This window comes from Numida meleagris, chromosome 2, assembly GCF_002078875.1.
Source record: "Numida meleagris isolate 19003 breed g44 Domestic line chromosome 2, NumMel1.0, whole genome shotgun sequence".
Taxonomy (NCBI): domain Eukaryota; kingdom Metazoa; phylum Chordata; class Aves; order Galliformes; family Numididae; genus Numida; species Numida meleagris.
Genome location: NC_034410.1, coordinates 86,263,107 through 86,287,435, shown reverse-complemented (window position 1 = coordinate 86,287,435; position 24,329 = coordinate 86,263,107). Strand labels below are relative to the sequence as shown.

Genomic DNA, 24,329 nt, shown 5'->3' with positions numbered 1-24,329 from the left:
GCATATAGCTATATCTTTACTGCATCAATTAAAATAGTCAGTAAAATGGTGCAGATAGATGTTTACATTAAAGAGAATATGAGTATGCAGCTGGAGGAGAGAAAGTTCATGTTGCTTGTTGCAGCTCCGTTAGTAAGAAACAAGGATATTAAGGCTAAGAAGGAGGTGGTAGCTGTTCTGTAAGATGAAAGAGACAAAAAAAGGATTCTGCGTGAAAGAAGTTTTACTTTTTTTTTTGCCACTAATCATAATTTTTTCTATAACATTTTTCAGGTGCGTTGCATCTGCTCATTTTATGTTGGCCAAAGGTTGAGGAGAATTAATGCCTTTATTATGATGTCATTTTTTTCATTGAAGACATATTCAATATACTATATACATTTATATAAATACAGATTTTCAATATATCAAGTATCTCTGTATAAATGTACATGTATGGCAATGTATATGCAAAATAAGAATATTTTCTTACGTTCCTTCTATAAGAATATTTTCTTATTTTCCTTCTGTTTCTTCAGTGAAAGTTCCTGAACTTAGAATACATAAAATAACAGTTGAAGTTTTTTGCTAAAGGAAGGTAATTTTTTTTTTCTTTTCCAGACATCTGTTAGCAAAGGTACAAGACCAGTCAAATTACCAGCATTTGCAAGAAGACCTGCATCTCCTTCAAATTCTACCAACTTCAACCATTCTCCTCATTCTTCTGGTGGATCCAATAATATTGCAGGAATTAATAGGCACGGAGGAGAACTGCATAACAGATCAGGTACCACGGTACTATTGCTTTTAACACAAAAGTCACTTGAACATGATTCACCCAAAAAACAAAAAAAAGTATATCTAATGATGTTGGAAGATATTAAACCTCTTCTGAAGTCTCCTATTGCTGCGTAATCAACGTTTCTATAAACTGTTGGAACAGAACTGAACTTTGGACATATATTTATGGGAGCAAAAATCTCACATCTGTTGCACAAGTCTCATGGGTTAACTCCTGTATCAGAAAAGCTTTTTGATTTTATCGAGTCCACTTATGGTGGATCAGATGTATGCTTGTTCATTACAGCATGTATTTCATAAGCTCACATACGTGGCTTGAATTGTATCTGCCAACTGTGAAGAAAATACGGTGAAGCAACTCAGGAATCATTTCCAAAGAGGATGAAAGTCAGCTACGTACGTGTGTGTGTGTGTGTGTAAACAAGGTTGGCTCCTCTCGTCTCACAGCTGTTTTTTGGCTCCCTTGCTGAAAGTTTCTGAACAGATCTGAACCTTTCAGTTCTCTCTTACTTATACAGTCAGTTCTGAAGTGGGAGTGAATGATGAGGAGAGGTGAATTGAGTATTAACAGACTTATAAAAATGATGGTCTCCTTGACTCTTGTGTGTTTTGTTGTTGTTGTTGTTGTTGTTGTTTCTCCTTAGGTGGCAGTGCAGACAATGTTTTGTCGCAGATTGCAGCCCAAAGAAGAAAAGCAGCAGGCTTACCTGAACAGAAGCCCAGCCAACAGAATAGTCCAGTCCAGGCAACTCCTTCATCCACCCTGTCTGATACACAGTGCGTTCAAACAGTTGGCAGTGGGCACATAGTAAAGGTACAATTGATTGTACGTTTTTGTGCTTCTAAATTGACTTTTTTAGTAGGTCACATGTCAGTCATGAGTGATTGATAAGTACAGCTGTGTGACATTGCACAGCCTAAAATTAATTAACTGCTACAGTAGTGGAAACTTTTCAGCTTTACAAGCCTTTCTTTTAATTACAAATACTCAAAGGATCAGACCTAATGATAAAAGACAGTTTTGCTTTATTATTAATTTCACTTTCTTTTAAAAGCAGTAAATGTAATACTTGATCTTGAGACATATACATACTATTATTTTGAAGTCATATTTCTTATGACTTCTTTCTGTGACTCTAATTGAGTCTTGTGTTTTACATGTTAGTTATTCCTAAGCTTTCCTCTGAAGCTGAGGAAAGCTTCCCTCCAAATGCACAACCTGAATGAAGAACGTTAGATAATGGGTACCAGGATCTGCCCACCTCAACAGCATGCAGGTACTGGTCCACAAGGTGTTGTTTTTAAACAGTATCAACATCAAGATGTCATTAAAAAAATCAGGTTTTGCTCACAAACACTGGATATCTTATCCGTGCTGACTTTCCTGTGGATTTCCTGAAATAGCTTTACCCTCATGACCTGCCCATTTTTCAATCTTCAAACTCTGCACGGAGGCTTATTGGAGAGCAGCATCCTTGCAGAAGATGTGATACACTGTTGTGAAATACGCGTGTTTGTTCACACAAGAAAAGTTTAAATTTCAGACTGCAAAAGTAAGAAAGCATATAATTTGGAATTTTAGTTCTGAAGTCCTTTATTCTGCAACCGTTAGTACGCATGACCAAAAGAAAAACTTCTCAACTTTTTCTTCTGTAATCTCCAAGCAACTCTTTGTTTTGTTTTGTTTTCTTCACGTGTTCATAAGATTCTTCTTAGAGTTTTGCCTGAAGAAACGAAAATGACTGTAATGTAAAATTGTTACATTTGCTCTCTCATTCTGTGATGTCTTATATGGGAGCAGTAAGGAATAGGCATGTTTAATAAGTGAAATTTTGATGTTAAAGGAAGTCACAAAGTTCTTCAGTGATTTAATAAGCAAAATTTACGGAGGGCAACAGTCAGAAAAAGAGAAATGTGCAACTACCAATGCCAAAATAGTTTCCATGAACAGTCACTTTGCAATCTGTCAGCCCTGATTCTGAGGGAACTACCAGTCATGTTTTAAAATTGAGATTAGGAGCTAAAAATCTATAACCCTGCTGGATTCCAAAAACTATGGACTCATAATCCTTCCTTCCTTTCTACTCCACGTAACTGCTCCCCAGGTTATAAATGATCTGTCTCTTTCTTTCTAGTAGACAAAGTCACTTTATTATTCTCCTCCCTCCTTAAAGTCTCCCCTGCCGAACAAGTACCAAATGCTTTTTTCTTTCAGAGGTGGTCTGACCAATATATTTCTAATTAAACTCTCAGCAGTTACTCTCAGCTTGTTTTTGTCTTGGAAGTAATTTCAGAACTGCTTATATGCCCGAAAAATCTTAATTCTTTTTCTCTAATTCCATTAGTTAGCCTATTAGGATATAATATCTGTGCATGTAAGCTTTGACCTGCTGATTTTAAGGCCTGTCATTACAACACTGCTGCCAGTAAGAAGTTTAATTATTATTCACACTCACAGTGAAAGATGTTAGGGAATAAAGAAGTAGTGAGTAATGATGCGCTGTAAATCATCTTCTGGGAATGCAGTTCATAATTCTCTTGAAAAGATTTTTAAATAGAAATGATGCTAGTGTGTTAGAAAGGCAACAACTCTTTAGTACTCTTTGCTCGGATGTCTAGATGAAGTTAGGTTTACCCATTAATAGTAAAACATGTAATTAGTGTGGATCTCACTGTAGATGTTCATGTAGCACATCTGAGGTGATTTTCTGGCCAGCCGTGTCTGCTGGGAATATGCAATTATATAGGGATTCATGCTGGCTGCAAGACCTTAAGCAGCCTGCTTTGTTGTAATAAACAGCATAATTGCTGAAAATGTACTCTCTGTATTCCATTATGGAAACTCTTGTGTCCTCCCATTGAGATTATGTTATAAATTTGGAACTGATATAAAAAGTGCCATGATGTTACACTGATCAATTTGCAAATGCTGTCCACGAGAGGGGGGACTGTACAAGCCTTAAAGAAATAGAAAGCTGAATAATAATTTACAGGGTGATGGAATTTACGTAAGTGCAGACAATACACCAAAAGAAGAGCATTCTACAAATGTCAAATAATAGACTAGAGAGAGAGAGAAATTTGGGGTTAGAATCGAGTTTAAGGATTGACTACAGACTTTCATTCCAGTGCAGCAAGGGGTTTCAGTGCACCTGCAGCTTGGTTTACACTTGCTACATAGTTCGAGTTAAACTAACATGAAATGTTACTTTAAAATAGCATCTGATACACTCTGAGAAGCTTTAATTAAGGATTTATTTGTTTAATTAAAACCCAGAATAAAAAAGACCTGTGTTATGTTGACCTGAGTCAAAATAATTTCACTTTTTATAAGCAGACTAATTATAATGCTTATGTAGAGAATTGCTTTATGAAAAATAATTTTCCTGTTCCAAAATTGCCGCCTTAGTACGTGTATTTTCCTGAATGAATATGAAAGAACAGACTCTCACCTGGGATAAACAGTGTTACTCAAATTATTACAGTATGAATCAAACAGATACATTTAGTTGTGACTGCATGCTCTGCAGAAATGATTCTATGAATCATAAATCATACTGAAGCATCCTATACAGGTAAACACCTTTTTATTTTTTTTTCCCCTTAAATAATTATTTTACTAACTATAGCAAAAAACAGAGATGAACAAAAGACCTCCATCTGGGACTTCATCTACATCTAAAAGCACATCACCAACTCTCACACCTTCCCCATCACCCTCCCCGTCTCCTAAGGTTCACAACGTGGAGTCCTCTCTCTCTTCTTCTCACAGACAGGCCAAGAGCAATGGTTCCAGCAGTGGTACTATTACGGAAGATGGTGAGTAGGTCACTGCTATTACAAGTGATTCATTTATCAAGAGTACATAGTGTTTAAAACTATAATTGTACTGGACTATTGTGTATCTGCATGAGAGTAAGAACATTTTTTTTATGCAGAAGAAATATTTTAGTGTTTTCTGCTACGAGATTTGCATTCCAGTAGTAACTGTGGGTGTTTATCTTCCAAAAACTATGATCTCTTCCATTTAGAGGGAGGTAATTACCATCCTACAGCTATTATAGAGCGTGTATGTAGGTAGGCCACTCTTATGGCATGTCCTTTCTTCCCCCATTTTCTGGCTTAAATATGTTTTTCCATCACTTACTAAGGGTAGAAAGTGCACTTTCCCTAAATTTGAAATGAAAATATGTTTTTACTAAATTCAGTGAAGTAGTCATTACAGAAAGACAATTTTTATTCATAGCAATTCATACTTTTCTAGTGAGATTATTTATTCTTAACTTGAATTTTTTGGTCTAAATTACAGCTTTTATTTTTAAAGGTCCTTTTGCTGCAGGATATTTGGAAATAGAATAGCAATTACTTAATTTTTTTCTTCTGTAAACATTTCAAGAAATTGAGAAAAATAACGTGACTCAAAATCTATTAAATAAGAGATGTGGATACTTCTATCTAGTTTCTACAAGAGGCAGATATCCTGTATTTGGTGTGGTTGGGTTTTTTTGTTTATTTCTTTGGATAGTGTCAGGATTGATTTTTATTTTCATTTACGCTTAACTTTGTACTGGCACTGTACTTCCCTGTTTACCGTAAAGGGAGGCATTAGTTGACACACTTTCTGTCCTCTTATCATGGCCTAGCTGTAACATATTGTACTGACTACTGGAGAAAATCCTCTCCATGCTTCAGTTAGTGCCATTTTATAATAACAACTTGATAACAAAAAAAATGTTGTCAGGTTAGAAATATATAGAGAGGAAAATAACTGTTTCTTGGAAAAGAAGAGGAATTCCCCAAGCTATTATCTGTTACAGTCTCAGCTTGAGAAGCAGGGCTTTATGACAGCACAACTAGTGCTATGATAGAGCAAGTTTCCTGTGTAGCAGAAGTACAGGTTGTCAGAAGCTGTAGTAGTTCTGGGTTCACTGTGCTTCTAAACTTTCATATTTGAGTGGTCCTTTCATTCAAGGTCTCTCTTATTGTGAGTTAATTCATCAGTAACAGCTCAGAGGCCCAGCGGTAGCCAAAAGAGGAAGTTATGCAGTGTTAACTATTTCTTATTTCAAGTAAATTGAAATGAATTTTCCAGTTCATTTTCTTTGGTCAGTGCTTGAAGGACCAGTAGGCAGCATGATTCAGAAGTATGCATGGTTTTTTCTTAGGTAACCACTTGGTGGACCATCAACAGCTTGTCTCTATTCTGAGAACCAGTGATGTAGAGAATCATGAAAGAAGAAACCATATGAGAGTAAAAGGAGGCGGTGAAAACTTGGAGAAAGGTAACCTTACTCCGCTCCTGTAGAACAGTACTAAAGAGGTGCTAAATGTGGCAGAGCTCAGAGAGCCTTTGCTTTGTCCAGGGATGTAGATAAGGAGACTAGATATTGGCATAAGTAAAACAAGACTTAGTGAAAAAGCAAAGGAGGAACAACGTGAAATGCAGAAATTACAAAATTGAGAGGTTTCTGGTTTTGTTCGAACGTATTGTATAATACAGGAACAAGAAGAAGGAAAGAGGAAAAGAAAACTTAAAAACATTATCTAAGTTTGTGAACAGTGTTAGTTGTTATAGTTGTCTATGGTAGCAAAACTCTAAATTTGGAGATTCTGGAATTTTCTCCCAGTATCATAGCCTATAATTAAAGCACACCAATTGGCTGAAAAACTAGAAAGCTAGCCAACAACCTAAAAAGAAAAAAGGTTAGTTATTATATCTGAGGGCTTTTGATGTAAGCTCTATTTTATTTCTTTAAGATGATATTTTCTTCACCTTTATGTGAAGTAGTTCTTATTTCATGTTCTTAAAACCAGTTACTTATTTACATGGATTAGCCTCACTTAGGGCACTAAAGCTTTTAGCCTGACACCTGACATCCTTTACAAGTTAAGCGTATCAAACAAATTGTCAGAAATAAGACTAAACTGCAATTATGACTTCAGTTTTCTATGGTTTTTTTCTGTGTAATCAAAGGACTTCCAGAATGGTGAACAGCAATACCTGTCCATCTCAAGATACCTGATGTCTTTTGAGAAGCTTAGAGTGAAATTCTCTTTCTTATTTTTAAAGACAAGGAAGGAAATAAAAATATATTTGAGAATGGAATGGTGACGTCTTTGCAATGAAAGCAAGTTTATATAGGGTATATTATATTAAATATAGTTTCATTGTATAATGTTTTCACTCATGTTCTTCATTTTATGTTGACTTTTTAGCTCAGGTGATCATTTTAGTTGTGATTATTAGTTGTTTGTGACACCATAACAGTAAAAATAAACAGAATCCTGAGTTCAGAGAAGTTCTGTGTAATCAAGATAGGTAATGGTGAGTTATTCTAAAACTGCAGTTGTTTTTTAGCTAGGTAATCACATTTCAAAAGTGTTTTAAGAGTTGCTGTCAGGTCCTTCAGCAATATCCAGACCTGTTAGCCTGGGAAAGTAAGCTTACGAAACTTAAATTCTGCCCAAGTTTCACCTTAGCTGTACTTCAGCTATCTGAAGATAGTCCAAGACTGGATGTCAGGTACTTGAGCAGAAGAGATTTGGATATACGCTTGTTGTATCAGTGTTTTGAATAAGTGAGTGGGTAGGTGCTTGCACTACATTTTACCTTCTTGAATCATGCTATGGAAATTCCTCATTCAGTTCATTGTCTACTTGAAGAGTTTTGTTGTATAGACAGACTGATAGGAATCAGCCATCCAGGGCCAAGCGCCTGCCTTTTAGGCATTAAAGCTGTCCTCAAAAGTTTGTTTTTTAAGATTGTTTTTATGAGGAAGAAAGGAGAATACAGCAAAAGGATTTTATCCTACCAAGGTATGACTAGATAGAATTACAATAGGACACTATTTTTATTTTTGATGCAGAGTAAATGTGATTGGGCTTATGTTTCAGTATGTCATGGTGTGGAATATATCATTTGATAATATATCCTCAGCAGTTAACACTGCAGAGATCAATAGAATTGATCTTTTCTGACCCATTTTTTTTTTCTGATATTACAGATGAGCTGACTGGCATCCTTAAAAAATTGTCCCTTGAGAAATATCAGCCTATTTTTGAGGAACAAGAGGTAAGTCTTTTCTAAAAGGTCTATATTTTATTTTTTTTACTGTTTTAGAAAAGGTATGGCCTGAAACACATTGCATTAAAATCATGATCCAGAATCTCAACTTAAAAATTAAAGTTTTACAACCATTTCTGGTGCAGAGAGGACCTTGAAACAGGGACCAAAGTGATATTCCTGGAATTCTTCAGGAATGTATCAATGATTTTTACACTGAATCTACAATTCTGTTACAGATACATGTCTCAGATATTTTTTTTCTTCCATTTTTACATCCTGCTTTCTCTGTATATGTTCATATCCAGTGGGGCTGAACAGTTTATAGGACATGCTGTATCATTTCTGGAATCACAGCTGGAACCTCACTTGCAGCTGGAGAACAGCAGTTTGCGAGTCTCTGAGATGGTTGCTTTCCATACTTTATCCACTATGAATAAGCAGAAGGTGATTTTAAACTGGAGAACATGTTGTTGTAGATGAGACCTGTGACAGATACTTACCTGAAGAATGGAATTAAAAAGAAAAAAAAGAGTGAAAGTAAAAATAGTTCATTTCAATGTTTAAGGCATTAACAAATGCAAGCAATTATTGCATGTTTATTTGTTGGAAGTCAGAGGTCAGTGAATGGGCATATAATAAATTGCCATTGCTGTGGAGTTCAAGATTCAGCTCCACAAACACTGGGCTTATTATTGTTCCTTAGAGTGATAGGGAAGGAAACATTCTGTAGAAATGCTTTTGTGTTCGAAGTTTCTCTCAATATGAAGTTTTAGATGTTTGTTTTTATCACAGCTTAATGGATGTTCTTGTACAGTATAGCTGATATATGAGCAAACCCTAAATTTTCCTTAGGAGACAATGAAAAAGTACATATGGTATTCTGAAAATCCAGCAATGCTTTTAAAAGAGAGAAAAACCTTAGTCTGTGCAGCTAACATTTACAGTAAGGAAAGGACTGTGCTTTTCTAAAGACCAGTAAAATCCAGGAACGTTTAAACTATATAATAATAAACAACAGAAGTATTAGCAGCAAATGTAAAATTCAACAGCAGAGTGGATAAGTAGGTACCATTTGAAGCCTTCAATTCATTATTAGTTTTTGGAGTGCACAATATAGAATATATTTCCAGTAAAAAAAAATTTCCTTCATTAGTGAATCTTTGCCTAGGTAAACACTTCTTTTTCCATTTTCACATGCAGGTGGATATGGAAGCCTTCCTTACTCTTACTGATGGTGATCTGAAGGAGCTGGGTATTAAAACTGATGGTTCAAGGCAGCAAATTCTGGCAGCTATTTCTGAACTGAATGCAGGAAAGGTACGTTTTGATGTGTGGTACTTAATAAATTAATTCCAGGTTTGTTTGTATTGTTAATTGAATATATATTTGAAAAATCAGTTACAGATGTTAGCTAGAAGAGCTAAAGGAATGTTTTCCAAAGAAGACTTTTAACATGCTTAGTGAAAAATACCTTCTTTTCTGGTACCACCTGTTTTATTTCGTAAACTCTTCCCTAGTTTGGTAACTGTACTGTTCCAGAGTTATACAAAGGCAAATATATTAAAAGCTAACACTAACCATAATGATGGTCATGTTACAGTTAGGGAACATGGATTTCAGTGATGCTAAGTTGAACATGACTTAAAATGTCTCCTTTGTTTTTCATAGCAGGTTTTTTTTTTTTTTTTTTTTTTTTTGTGACTAGATAAACATTACTTCTCTCATTTCTCACTTTTTTTTTTCCTGCTTTGACACATATACTAGTGGACTAGAGATGGTGTACAAGAAGCACTATTCATGTCAGAGAGATTATGGACTGGAGCATCTCTTTAATTAGGACTGCTGAACTACTCAAGTGCTTTCTTAAGTTTCAGGGTTCATTCTCTGTCTGAAATTGGAAGCTCATATAAACAAAACATAAAGATAATTCTCTGAGGTAAGATCAACAGCAGCAGAGACAAAGCTAAAAATCTGGAGAGGAAGATGATGCTCCATGCTATATAGCCACGAAGAAAATCCTGAAAATGTTTTTACTGCTGTCTGTCTGACAGTTTCTGGAGACTGCAAGATTTTCTGTATACCTGGGAGAAAAGGATTTGGTATTATTCCTCACAATGGACTGTGACTCTCTGGGCATAGAAATACATATTTTCCATGTTTTTGTGAACTCATAATAATTTTTTTCTTGAAACAGAAATACTTAATTTGTTTTCCTTTCACAGGGACGAGAGAGACAGATTTTACAAGAAACAATACACAACTTCCACTCTTCCTTTGAGAGTAGTGTTAGTAACACACGACCTCCTGGTCATTCCCAGAGTAAGTAGCACCTGACATTAACTGAACAACATATTACTATTTCTAATTAATGCTAGTTAGAGGACAGAATGTGGAGAACAAGCTAGTTAACCACTTTCTGTGTTTGAAGCATTTCTGTGTCTGTTACTGAGACTGTAAAGAAGATTTCAAGGTAAAAAAGAAGAGAGATTTATAAGATCTTTGCACACACTTCAGCATTACTTGAAATGAGTATAAGATTTTTGTTATGCAATTATTATTACTGAACACAGAAAATGGATACTAGTATAGCAAACTGAAGTATGTGATGAAGAGCAGCTGTGAGAGGTGAGTTTCTGTATGATATAAGATTTTGGATTTTATATGAGACAATTTCCTTTACTGTGATCAAGTAGGTTCAATATATTTGAGGTTTGCAATTAGTATACTGGCTTGAACAGCTATTTTAATTATATATTTATGTATGTATGCAATTTTGCATAGATAATATTTTTATATGGTTGCCTGTAGTTGCTTTGTTTAGAATATGTCCATTGCAACTACCAGTGTTAATTGCTAGCCATTGTTGGAGAAACTGCATTTTAAAATTTAGATCTATAATCCAAATTGACCAAACTGACCCACAACAGTTATATACATTCAGTACAGTCACACTTAGATGTTAAAGCTTTAAATCTCTGCCCTGCTAACAATCTGAGCCAAAGACAGATACACATCTGTTAATCAAGATCAAGGAATAGGATGAAACTTACTCCTACGTATATTTGTGGACCCATGTTTTAGGAAGAACACGAAAGCCATTGTATGGCCTTGAGAAATTTACCCTCTTAAGTACCTCTTACTCTCCTTCAGTTGCTTATTTTCCTCCTTGCATCCACTCACAAAATTACTACACTTGTTTATCATAGAATGGCCTGGGTTGAAAAGGACCTCAAGGATCATTGAATCTCAATCCCCCTGCTAAGTGCAGGGTCACCAAACACTAGACCAGGCCCAGAGCCACGTCCAGTCTGGCCTTGAATGCCTCCAGGGACGGGGCATCCACAACCTCCCTGGGCAACCTGTTCCAGTGCATCACCACCTTCTATGTGAAAAACTTCCTTCTAATATCTAACCTAAATGTCCCCTGTCTCAGCTTAAAACCATTCCCCCTTGTCCGTATCTACCCTCACAAACAATCGATCCCCCTCCTGTTTATATGCTCCCTCCAAGTATTGGAAGGCCACAGTGAGGTCTCCCCGGAGCCTTCTCTTCTCCAAACTAAACAAGCCCAGTTCCCTCAACCTTTCCTCATAGGAGAGGTGCTCCAGCCCTCTGATCGTCTTGGTTGCCCTCCTCTGAGCTCTTTCCAAGAGCTCCACATCCTTCATGTGCTGGGGGCCCCAGGCCTGGACACAGTACTCCAGATGGGGGCCTCACAAGAGCCGAGTAGAGGGGGACAATCACCTCCTTCTCCCTGCTGGCCACTCCTCTTTTAATGCAGCCCAGTTTAGTGGTTATGCTAAATATTTGAGGTATTGTGTGCTTTAGCAGGCCTAAGTAATGAATGAGTCCCGGTTGTTCCAATCTCAATCAGCTGAATATCATTAGATATGTGGAAGCAGGTTAAAACTGTAGGTGCACTGTTGTCTTGGTGAAGACTAGGCATTGCTGAGGTAGTTAGTCAGTGTGAGCTGCTTCCTGGATTCTGTATAGTCTGCATGACTGAAAGCCACTGTCAGATATCAGTGAATGCATTGTGCAGTTTACTGCCTATTCTTAGAGTAGTCAGCATGTGTGGGAACTTCTGGATGTCTCTTGATAACATCCCAGACTTGAAGAGCCTCTTCTGTAGGTACTGCTAGGTGAGCAGAAGCCAATACTTGAGATTTGATAAAATGACGCAGTGAACTGCAATTACTCAAGAACTGAAGAAACATACAGATGTAAATTATCTTCAAGCAACTTGCTGGTGTCTTGAAGGTGGCAGAAGACAGTAATGATGGCACAGAGCTAGGGAGAACGTTGTTTTGTGAGGCAACAGTTGTTCTTGCTCATCAGAGATCTCACTTTTGGATTACTGTGTGTGAGAGCTCCATGAAGTAGATTTGGCTGAGATACAGCAACAAAAGCAATAGCAGAGGAAGTGAACATGTAGGTAAAAGAAGTTTCCACGCCAGGTAAGCTGCTTTTTATTTTAAAAAGTAGCAGTGGGACCTTTACACAGTCTCTGGAACTTGAAGTGGTTTCTAGGAAGGTCTAATATTTTAGAACATAACAGCATCTATACTGAGTCAGATCCAAGATTCACACAGTGACATACAGCTGTATCATCTGGTCTCATCTGACATTTGAGTAAAGAGCTACTTGCTTTCATGTCTTCCATTTGTTGTGAACTTACCATGTCCTTTGACCATTTCTGATTATCCTACTGGATCAGAAGATACAGCGGACGATTTGTTCCTTCTTCACTGCCTCCATGCCACAGATGATTTTACAGATATCTGTGATATTTTTCCTCAGCTGTGTTTCTTTTTCCAGATGAAGTCTTAGAGGCTTCTTAAACATTCCCTATACCATAGTTTTTCTGTCTTCGTTTCTTTTTTCCACTATATCCTTTCAGACTTGAAGATACCAGCCTGACGTAAAATACTCAAGACGTAGGCATACTATTGATTTACACTTGATAAAGTAATTGCTTTTCAGTTATCTTCTCTATTTTCAGTTCTCTTACCTTTTCCTAGTTACTTCTAGTACTTTGCTTTTTTAACTACAGTGGAAGACTGAATTGGTACTCATTGGAACTGTGTGTTACAGCCCAGATCATCTAGTGAGTGTGAGCTCAGAGCTTAGCAATTCATATAACCATTCATACATGCATTCTTCTGTATGCCATATTTCCTATTAGTTCATTTTTATCTTCATCTAATTTTGTCTGCCTTGATATTGTCTGATGACTAAAGTCTCACAAAATCCTTCTTCCGCTTTTCTGTTTGTCTTTGTTTTTGTTTATGTGGATAACTTAGGAAAATTTGTCATTTGACTCTATGTGCTCTTTTCCAAATCATATGTTGAATATCCCGAGTCCTCTGTGAAGTGCTACTGGTGAATCTCTCCACTGTGGAAAATCACTCTTTGCTCTGACCTTCTGTCTTCTGCCTTCTCATCCATTCTTTATCCACACAAGAAATGTTTTTACTCTCTGGGATCCTTGCCTTAAGACTCAGCCTTGGAACTTGTGAAGTACCTTTTAAAAATCCAGGCATCAAGTGGATCTCTTCTGTGTACAATATTGTTGGCACATTTGAGAAATTCCAGTAGGCTGATGAGACAAGACCTTCAGTTCCCTTTTTTGATTCTTTTCCACAACTTTTCAGAGGTTCATTATTTAAATTCTTTGTTCATGGCATTTTTCCTCCTACTACCTGCCTTCTCTGTGGTCTGTGTTTCCTGGATCTCCGCTGGAATCCTTGAAAAGATGATGCTCATCTTTTCAAGTGTTAAGATACCTTGGAATCTCAGATAAAAAAGGCTTCTTTATGTGAAGTGGGAACTTTAACAAGCTTTTCCATAGTAAATACATATAGTTTTTTGGTGTTAACTTAATTCTGTAACTCTTACTACCCTCTAATAGTTGGATGGCATCATGGCATCTTAAACAGGTTACTTCCTCAGAAATGTTTGAAAAATACTGTGTGAAATGTTTATGCTTTTTGCATGGTCCACAGCCACTGCTTTCTCTAGAGCTCTTTCTAGACACATTTTCTGAGCAGTATTAGCAGAAAAGCCTCTTGATGATTCTCCCTTTCAGAAAGCTAGATGTAGCTCGTGGGGTAATAGTAATATCATGCTCTTTCAGCTGTGTCAGTGTCACTGTTTCATACTTATCACTGTGATTTCCTCAATATTTTGAGTAATTTTAAAAGCTTAGTACCTAAAATGGAGTGGCTGCAAGTGTAGCTCTGCTTTTATGAAGTTTCTAGCCTTTAGGGATGTAAAGAAGATAACGAAATGAGATCTGAATGTATCCATATGGCTCAAAAATGAAAAAGCAGGGGAAACAAAACTAAATTCTGACTTCCTGAGAAAATAGCTTATAATTATCGGAAGCCTGTAGACCGACTACCATCACCAAACCTGTGATTCTCTACAGCTTCTACACCCTTCCCACACAGCTTCAGTTCCCCAGCAAATGCCCTGTTCCCCACTGCCTAGGCTCAGCCCCTCTTCTACTGCCAGTGGTGTAGGAGCTGTTGATGCTTTTCCAGCCTGGTTCAATGTATCAAGCAATAGAAACAGGAAAAACATGTATATGAATGTTCCATGAATGGAAAAGAGAACAGCAGTAATTGTGTTTACACTCCTAAGAAATGCAGTAGAAGGAAAAAAAAACAATAGGCAGAAAAGGTAAAAGCAGTGCCATGAGAAATAAAGGATTGATTGCATAACTAATTTCATGCAACAGGCTTGGTTAGAGAAGATATTGCAGTTTCTTCTTGATGGATTTTTGGCAGTTCAAACTCAATTGCTAGCTTTCGTAACCTCAACTACCTTCTGATTGAGCACCTCCTGCTGAGGTCTCTGCTTCAGAGCTCTCTGTGATATTCACTACAAGAAAGTAGAAAAGTTGTCAAGTGTATATTGGGTTTTGGCAGCTGAGCTGTTTCAATTATAGTAAAGTTCACCACTGGGAGAGAGATTACTTTGTGCATCAGGTTCTGTGTTATCCCTGGGGCTGGCACTGAGATGTTTCTTCTTTGCAGAAAACAATAGGCTGTAACATATAATCGTTTTCTGTCAGAATGATATTGAGACCTTCCTTCTTGGCCCCTGCCAGTGATACCAGATTAGGCTGAATGTCCAGGCTGCAGGAGCTCCACACTTAAATCCGTGCCTGAACTACATAAGGCAAATGATTGCTCTGGCTATAAATAATGCAGTGGCTTCTGGACATGTAAGCCAGTAGGATTTAGGGCACCATGGTTCTTATCCCTGTTTCGAACAGGCAAACAGTACTTGCATGAAGAGTGTTGTCTTGGTATCTTTAAGGGAAATGAATTGACCTTCAAAAAATTCTGCTGAAATTAATTCTTTCCAAGTGTAAACCTTACAGAATTTTTGACTTTATAATTTCCAAGGAAAAAAAAAAGGCATAAAATTTTGCCAATGTGTTCTAATCGCCACAGACAGGTTTCTGTTCCTAACAGGAGAAACTACATACTAGGAAGATGTTGCTTTTTTATAACCCAGTGAATGTTTCAAAAAGAACAAATAAAACCACAGAACTAGCTTGCTGCTTCATCATTCAAATTTAGAGCAGATGAGCAGCCTGTGGAGGCTTGAGGAAAGATGACTGCTCTGCAATACAAAAGATTCTGCTTCACTGAGATAGCAAGCAGCAGTACAAAGTCTGAATCTCCTAGGAAACTCTGGATTGAAGAAATGGTACTGTCCCAGGAACTGTTAGCATTGCTGTGTTGAGGTAATATTTTTGCTTACATGATTCTAGTAAAGGAGCAAGTCAGAACTTGAATACCCAGTTGCCAGGACTAATGTGTAGGGGATTTTTTTGGTTAAGATCTGCTCATTCATCAAAGGGTCTAACATAGCTGACACTGATCTGCAGGATCATAGAGATAAATGACATGAAAGGAGGGAGAGCTGAATCTCAGTACAAACACAGCAAATCAGAAATAAAAAAGATGAAAAAAGCTCATATGGATTAAATGATATCGTATGAAAAAAAGAAAAAGCAAAATAACTGAAAATAAAATTATTTATTCCTGAAAGTAGAAATTGATTCCATCTGCTAAATACAAAATTAATATAAGGATGTGTAAAATTTCGGCCGTGTGATGATAAATGGAAGTATTTATCAGAGTTCCCTTCTCCAAGTCTGAAATTTGTAATAGAATTGGCCACTGCAAAAATGACATGAAAAAGCAGGAGAGCATCCAAAGACTGAAGGACACAGTCTTTATTTTTCCCTAGGGCATTTTTTATCCTAGATGTGGAAATATAAATAAAGGTTTATTTGAGGTAATGCTAACTGTCAAATAGCTTAGTTTGTCTTCTAATACCAAATTTATTGAAATACATGAAAGAAAAAAATGATCCTCATTATCTGTTGTAGACATCAAGCTGCCCTTCCCCACCTACACGTAGCACTTTTGTTGTAGCAGCTGAGAAGAGAATACCTTGTCATCAAGCAGTTATACTGAACAAAAGAATTCATTGAATATTCTACAGATACACATTAAATGAAGAATAACCGCTTATGAAATATGATCCCATTCAAACTGTGATAAATACTGTTTTATTTCAGCAATTCTGATCTTCCAGTTTCTCCTTATGTAATGCTGTGTGTTGTATATTGATACATATTCACACATACATATCTACAGGTACTCATATAGGCATTTAAAAATCTGATGTAATAAAGTGGAAGAGAGCAGGGAGCAGTTTGTGTATATGCTTTCCACTTTTGGATTCAGAGTCAAAAGAATCAAATGGAAATTATCCAAAGGAGGGAGTTAGAGACGTTGCAGAGTAAGATATAAAAGTAAGAGCAAAACTGTATAGAATTGTAAACGGAAAGGTGCACATTAAGAAAAGAGAAATACTGGAAAGGTTTATGGCAGCAGATGACTTTTCATACGTTCTCTGTATAGGAGTGGGCTTAAGATGAGTAAAATGAATTACAGGGTCAAGCTTTTGGGGTCAGGTGTAACAATGAGACTGGGAAGTGTGAGCCTGTTTGTGGTAACTGCAGAATTTGTCTATCTTCTTTAAAGCTTTGTGTCTCACTGGTTGCAAGTTGTCAGATTTATCTATTTATTCTTTTACAGCACCTGGCTGCTCCATAAAACCACAAGAAGCTGTTGCTCCTAAGAGGTAGCTACTGGAATAAAAAGAGATTTTGATCTTACAGTGAAGTCTGGGATCCAGCTGAGTAAATCCAAGTGTACAAATGAAAATTTGAAATGTCAGTCCCCGGTACACCTGTATAGAACTTTATGAAGTAATGTTGTTAATGATTCCAGTCCTACAAAGCCTCAAAGAAAGTAATGAAAAGATTGCTTTTGTATTTCAACCTAAGAGTTGAATTGTTCAGAGCTTCTGTGCTTTGGATTTTAGAAGAAAGGAAAGTGGGAAGAATGAAGATGTATGTTTTCTTTCTAGTCCTCAGTGCCCAGAGACGAAGAACCCATAGGAGGCCTATATGGGCACAATCAAGAGCAACAAAAGCATGGAAGAAAGCATGAAAATCACCAAGTAGAAAGTGTAATGGTCTCATGAGAAGGAATATAAAGGAAAAGTGATGCTGCATTCTTCATTAACTGAAATACACTTTATCTACTCAATATTAGGAGATTAGAACAGTAAGAGTAAACACAAAATACCTGTTTGTAAAAATAGCACTTTATTTAAGAAAATGCATTATCTGTCATGGATATTTAAATATAAATACTGTTAAAATATTTTATATTGCCAATCTGCTGTTTTGAGAATAAAACCATTTAACTGATAGTGGCTGTTTTTCTTGAACAATAACACTAGCAGATCCTCAAAATGTTTTTAGAACTTTTTGCTAATGTTTGAAAGGATTAGTACAGAAACTGTGAGTGGAAGTAATTTTCTGTTTAGTGAATACATTCTTTGTTGATCAACTAACACACAAGTAATCTGAAAACTCAAATTCTATTTTTATTTTTCTGAAAACTCACAAATACTTTACTTGACCACTGTTTGAAGTCAGTGTGCGTATGGTGGTGCTAATGCAGGTTAAGTCAAGAGCAACCCGTGCAGAAGATTGATCTCAGTTCCCTACACATCTAAAGATTCTGCCTTCCTCTTCCTCACTGTACTGGTTTTAGTGGAGTTTGGCAAGAATAGAGGTAGAAGTGGGCAAGTGATAAATAGAGATAACAGCAGCAGTGAAAGCGGTCATGCTTTGCTTTCCCTCAGGTTGCTCCAGGATGGGCAGCTGATTCTCTGGTGGCTTCATTGGTTTGGCTGCCTGGGGTACTGTGCCAAGGTGCCAAGGGCAAACAGCAGAGCAGCTGAGCCTGTGCCAAGGAAAAGCCAGTGAAGAGTGCTGATTGGGCTTTTTTCTGACTTCGAGTTTTATTTACATTAAAAACGTCAAAACACAACAACTTTCAGAAATTAAACTTTCTTAAAAACACATGTTCAACTGTCAAATGAGTTATCTCGGGAGGGAAACAAATACGTATTGCTTGCAGTTTAGAGAAAGATAGGGTGAAAAGTGTGATGTAGTATCTTTGCCGAGACTTTATCAAAGAATAAATAGCAAGGAGTAAAGATGGAAGGAAAAAGAAAAGGGTATTGGTAAAGTGCGTCATCCATGCTTCTATGTGTGTATATGAAAATGTGAACTGCCTTTGAAAACAAGGAACAAATGAATTCTGAAACATCAAGTGCTTCCCATTGGTTGCATGTGACAAAAGCTACCAATCCTGTTATGCCAGTCTTCAGCATTGATTTGTGGCTTGCTAAGGGTTTATTCTTTGCAAAATGTTATACTAGTGCTGCAGTCCACGTTCACAAGTGCTAATTCTGGCTGTGTCTGTTGTCATGCATTGATGGGGTAGAGAGGTCTTCCTGTCTGTGACAGGGCTGCTTTTGTGTCATATCTGCAGTCACTGGCCTGGCCCTAAGGCAGAATAACCTCTGACTTTTGCGGTTTCATAGCATGGCCCACTTACACACTACTGCCTTACTAAAGCACTTCCAGGAGCATGGGTACTGCTAGTGAAGCTGTGCTGGCTGTCTCAGATCACCACCTCGCCGTGCACATGCACTTCTCTTCCAGGAGGATCCACTCCATGATCTTCCCAGGCACAGAGGCCAGGCTCACCAGCCTGTTGGTCCTGGGGTCTTCCTTTCTCCCTTTCTTGAATATGGGAGTGATGTTTCCATTTCTCCAGCCACCAGGGACTTCACTTGACAGCCACAATTTTTCAAATATGATGGAGAGCTGCTTAGCCAACACATCAGCCAGTTCCTTCAGGACCCCAAGATGCATGTCATCCAGCCCCAGGAGATGTTCAGTCTCATGAGGCAGTCTCACACTTGCTCTTCTCTTTCAGAAGGAAGGACTCTGCTCCCTCGACCTCTGCCCAGTGGTTCAGGGACGTGAGAGATGTGTGAAGCCTGACAGCGCAAAGAACTCACTGAGTACCTCAGCCTTCTCCATGTCTGTTGAAACCAGTTCTCCCTTGGAATTTATCAGAGAGGATGAACTCTCCTTGGTCTGTCTCTTGTGACCAATGTACGTGTATCCCTTGTTATTTTTCACATCCTTCACCAAATTTAGTTTCATCCGTGCCTTGGCTTTCCTGATCCTGTCTCTACATGTCTTGGCATTATCTCTGTATTCTTCCCAGGTCACCCATCCCCACTTCCACTGCCTGTACTTTTCCTTCTCCCCTCAGTTTGACCAGCAGGTCCTTGCTCAGCCATGCTGGTTTCCTGCATCCTCTGCTTGATTTCTTTTACTGAGGGACAGAGCTCTTGTGCTCTCAGAAGGGTGTCCTTAAAGAGCTCTCAGTTGTGTTCCATTCCTAAGTCCCTACGGACAGTTTCCCAGGGGATTTCATCCAGTATTTCCTTTAACAGTCAGAAGTACGCTCTCCTGAAGTTTGAGATCCTGACTTTGCTTTTTGCCAGGCCCATGTTCCTCGTGATCACAAACTCAACCAGGGCATGGTCACTGATTGCCTCTAATCTTAACCTCTTCAGTATTATTTATTATTATCCTCTAGGAGTCTCTTGGATTGCTTGCAGCTCACCATGTTGCTTTCTCAGCAGACATGCAGGGGGTTGAAATCCCCCATTAGGGTAAGAGTTTGCAAGTGCCACACTTCTTGTAGTTGAAGCAAAAAGGTCACATCCACAGGCTCCCCTTGATCAGGCAGCCTGTAATAGAATCCAACCACCAGATGTCCTTTGTCCTGACTGTGATTTTTATCCACAAAAAGTGGTGCAAAACAAAGGTTATGATCAATTTGTTCATTGCAGCCACTTGCTTGCACAAAAAGACAACTGAGAGACTAAGACCTGTCCTGACTTGTCAAAGAGAAAAGCTGTTTGCCATTTGCTATTCACTTACTGTGTCTTCGTTTTTAGTGGAAATGAAAATCTCTGTTAGCAAAGCTTGGATTTCTTACCTGATAATGAAAAAGAATATCTTCTGAGATTTGTAGAATAACTAAACAGGAGAAGAAATAGTTATTGTTCTTATTAGCCTAGGATTATGAACTTGACTTATCTATAGTTGATAATCCTTGAATAACTTATTTTACAGAGGAGGACTGTCCTTTTGCATGAAGATCTTATAAGGTACCTGGAATTTCATTTTCTTTTTTCTTTTCTACAATTTGAGCATTAATCAAGATCAAATTTTAAATAGAGGTATTTCATTATCTGGAAATGATTCAAGCAGTCATCTGTAATATTTTTCATGCTTCAGCAAATGCCTCAGAAGCAAGGTAGCTTCTCAAGAGAACAACTGTGGTTTCCAGAGTGAAGGGGAACATAAAAGTTCTTACAAACTGGTATCTTTAATACCAAGATCATCTTCATTTAGAATTGCCTGGCTTGTCTGGCTCTGACACTAATAGCCCCAAACTTGCCACTTCTAGATTTTACTTTATTGCAAAGCCCTCTTGGCAGTACAAGAGTACACTTAGTAGGAACAGGCTTTGTCCATTAAACCCAAAACAACTTCTGCTATACTTAAAGCTCATTTGGAATACTTAATTTCCAGTCTTTCAGAAGTTTGTATTATTGAAATAAACTGTTAATGCAGTGTCCTCCTTTAGGTGTACATACAACTCTCTCAAAATAGGTCTGTCTGGTCTTGAGAGCGCCATATCATGTCTGCTAGAGTGAACTGGAGCATGGTTCTTGAAAGTGATAAACAGGTAATCTTGAATGTAGGAAAATGGCCATTCAAGATGCTTCCTTATAAATGGTATAAAAATATTCTGTGTTCATGCATTTACCTGCTACGTGTCTATAAGCTCGTTTTTATTAAGTGTAAGCTATTTGTAGAATCAGTGGGTGAGGGTCTATTTTAAAATGCTGAGACTTTGGTGAGCTCTGAATATTCTGAGAAAAAGCATAATACCAACTGAAAACCACAGTACTCCATTACTCCCATTATCATTCTTGACACCACTTGGAGAAGTACAATAAAAATAAGTTTATTCAAATGAATTCAGTTAGGAAAAGAGCTATAAGATCTATAAACAGATCGAAAAGACTGAAACAATAGAATGTCTTTTACTAGTTTACCCACAGGTGTTTTCAGATAACAGACTGTGAAGTTAGGCTGACTAGTGGACCTGGATCCAATTCTCAAGCAAGCCAATGACTCGGTGCTGTTTTCCACATAGCAATATCTACTTGCAGCCAAGCTCTGTCTTATTTCCTCCCTCTGAGGAGAGATGCAGCTTCTGAAGTATCCTGAAATTTTAACCTTGCTAGCCAAGGTTAACGTCTAACACTCTTATTGTGCCTTTGTTTTTCAGATTTAGAGGACAGTGAGGTTCTCAGATTACGCAGTGTCCCTGTGACAGCTCCTGAACATGCTGGGTTTTGTGATAGCACTGCTTAAACCTAGTAATAGTTTGCTACTTTTGGAAAAATGCTTACTGAGAAGTTCTAACGAAAACAAAATTATTTACTTTGCAGAAAATAACTGATGAAGTCCAGAGCCAAATGTTGGCTTAATTTGTACTGGTGTAATTCCATCAACTTCAAGCCACTATGGATTTTAGTGCGTAGAATGGCAACAGAATCTGGGCTCAGATAACTTAGAAATAGCCACCTGTTGGTTTGGATTGCATAATTTCTGTGTAAACACAAGGTATAGACGAGAAGACTGTAGGTGTGTTCTGAGTCAAGCAGCTGAAGGACTTGCCGGTTGTGTTCCTTTAGACATCACTTAAATTTGTTGGAGCCCATCTTCCTGTTGGCATTCACTCTTCTGTTGTTTAACATCTTGGAAGGCCCTGATGCTCTCCGATCTGATAAGCAGCAGTCCGATTAAAAAAAAAAGGATTACAAATGTTAATAGCTGGCATGTTTTCCATTGCCTTTCTTCTATATCAGATCAGAGAATCATAAAGAGCAATTCATATGTAAGGATGGGAGGATGATGAGAACAAAAGAAAACTAAGAAAAAACCACCAGAAAATCCAGCCTCTGACTTCACTGGATATAGCAACAAAACCAAGCAACTGATTTATCCTGTTTATTTTGCAGGAATTTACAAAACCCTTGTCATATCTTGGCCATGATATTTATGTTTTTATTTTACATCAATTTGGGAATACTCTGTATAAACATAGTGTGACTAACACCACCTTTCAGTTCTGGAAACAATGTGTAATGTAGGAAGAGTTGCACACCCATTTCACAAAATATTTCCTGGCTTTACAACAACTTGCTTCTTCCTCACAGGCAGAAAAAGCCAAAGAATAAACAAAAACAAAAGCCAGAGTTGGTGTTGGGATGGGAAATCCATGCTATGCCTTTTTCACCTGCTGTGTATGGTTTCCCATGTTATGCTGAATTCCTTCAAGTGTACTCCAACACAGATACCCACACAAAAAAAAACCCGGAACCCTCCATTTCATATCTTTAAGAAGACCTCTGACAAAGACACAACAGTGATTCCTTAGTTGGAGAAAGCATGATGAAGGAAAAAAGGAAAAAAAAACCACTCTCCTGTGCTTTCCCATTTTAAAATGAAAAAGTGTATAGAAAGTTTCAGAATACGAATGAAAGCTCTACATTTCTAATTATAAAAAAAAACATATTTTGAAATTTTGTATAAAAACACCAAATAAGACATTTGTACTTACCATTTCGAACAGAAATCTTTTCACTAGCTTTGTTGTTTGCATTTCATGTACCTGCTTTATTCAGTCTGTCATCCTTGTTTTTTTTTAACATTCCCTAATGAGCTCCTGTTCCCCATTACGGGCTTATTATCAGAGCCAAGTGCATGTTGCAATCTGAATAATTCAGTTCACCATTGTGTTTCTTTTTTGTTTGTAAATTAGACATGTATATTTATAATGCAGTGAGGCCACACGTGGAGGTCACTGAATGGAAGAAGTATTTGTTTGTCTCACCAGGTCTGAATGGAAGAGTATGTTCTTGGCAATAGCTGTCATATGATGAATCCGGGAATGAATATGTGGCCAGGAGGGAGTAGTACATCCTGAGTTCTGCTCTTGTCTTGACAATGGATATGATCTGTGGTTTTGAGTACAACAATTTTTTTGGTTGAGTTTCCCTTCAGAAATAGACAGCTAGTAATGTTTTATCCTTAGCTAGTTAGGTGGAGAACATCACTGACAACAGAAAACTCCGGGAAGAATTAATATTGTGGTAAACTGCTCTTTGACTCACTCAATATTTTTGGAGTGTTGAAATGAGAGAGCAGAAACACATGCAAGTGTATTGACTAGAAAGGAACTCTGCAGTCCCTCATGCTTTGGATCCTGCTCCTTCCCAAGTCTCATGTTGAAAGCTGGCAGAAGAAGGTGGTTGGGAATAGTCTGCCCAATCAACCTGATCCATCTTGATTACTTCTCCAGTAAAATGTCTAGATTTGTGGATGGAAGGACAGCAGCTTGACTTCAGTAAGAATTTTGACATCATCTCTTACCATAACTCTTACATCCACAGTAGAACACTTCAGTTTGGTTAGGTGGACTACTAGACAAGTAAAAAATGTATTGGTTAATCAAGCTCAGATGGTAGTAGTGAATGTTTCTGTGGTGGTTTCACACCAATGGCTAACTAAACTCCACCACACCACTTTCTCACTCCTCATTCCTCAAAGAAACAGGGCAAGAAGATATGATGAAGAAGGACTCAAAGCTCAAGATAACAACAGGGAAACTGCTCTAACATGGGGCAGCTTCTGGGCTTTTCTCACAAAAGCCAACTCTGCAGCTCCCTGTACTACCAAAACATTGCCGTGTAAGCCCAATACAGGTTCATGCTTTTTGTGGTGGCCAGTAGTAAGAGGAATACCTCAGCAATTTATCCTGGGAACTGGCTGTTCTAAGTTTTTTATCAGTGCCGTGGAGGAAGTTATTCATAGCTCACTCCTCAAGTTTGGAGGTGGCACCAAACTGAGGTACTATTTAATATGCTCAGG

The 24,329-nt window shown here is 37.7% G+C and overlaps 1 protein-coding gene across 2 annotated transcripts in view; it reads left to right on the top strand.

Annotated features, from left to right (window-relative positions):
- The window catches only part of ANKS6 (ankyrin repeat and sterile alpha motif domain containing 6), a 39,901-nt gene extending 22,248 nt beyond the window's left edge, over window positions 1–17,653 (top strand). The window contains exons 10-17 of one of the 2 annotated variants that reach the window (XM_021387420.1): window positions 601–766; window positions 1,425–1,594; window positions 4,410–4,599; window positions 5,946–6,062; window positions 7,785–7,852; window positions 9,047–9,163; window positions 10,069–10,165; window positions 16,972–17,653. In XM_021387420.1, coding sequence (XP_021243095.1) covers window positions 601–766; window positions 1,425–1,594; window positions 4,410–4,599; window positions 5,946–6,062; window positions 7,785–7,852; window positions 9,047–9,163; window positions 10,069–10,165; window positions 16,972–17,021 — 975 coding nt within the window. In that variant the 3' untranslated portion in view covers window positions 17,022–17,653. The other variant, XM_021387421.1, reaches the window with a different exon arrangement.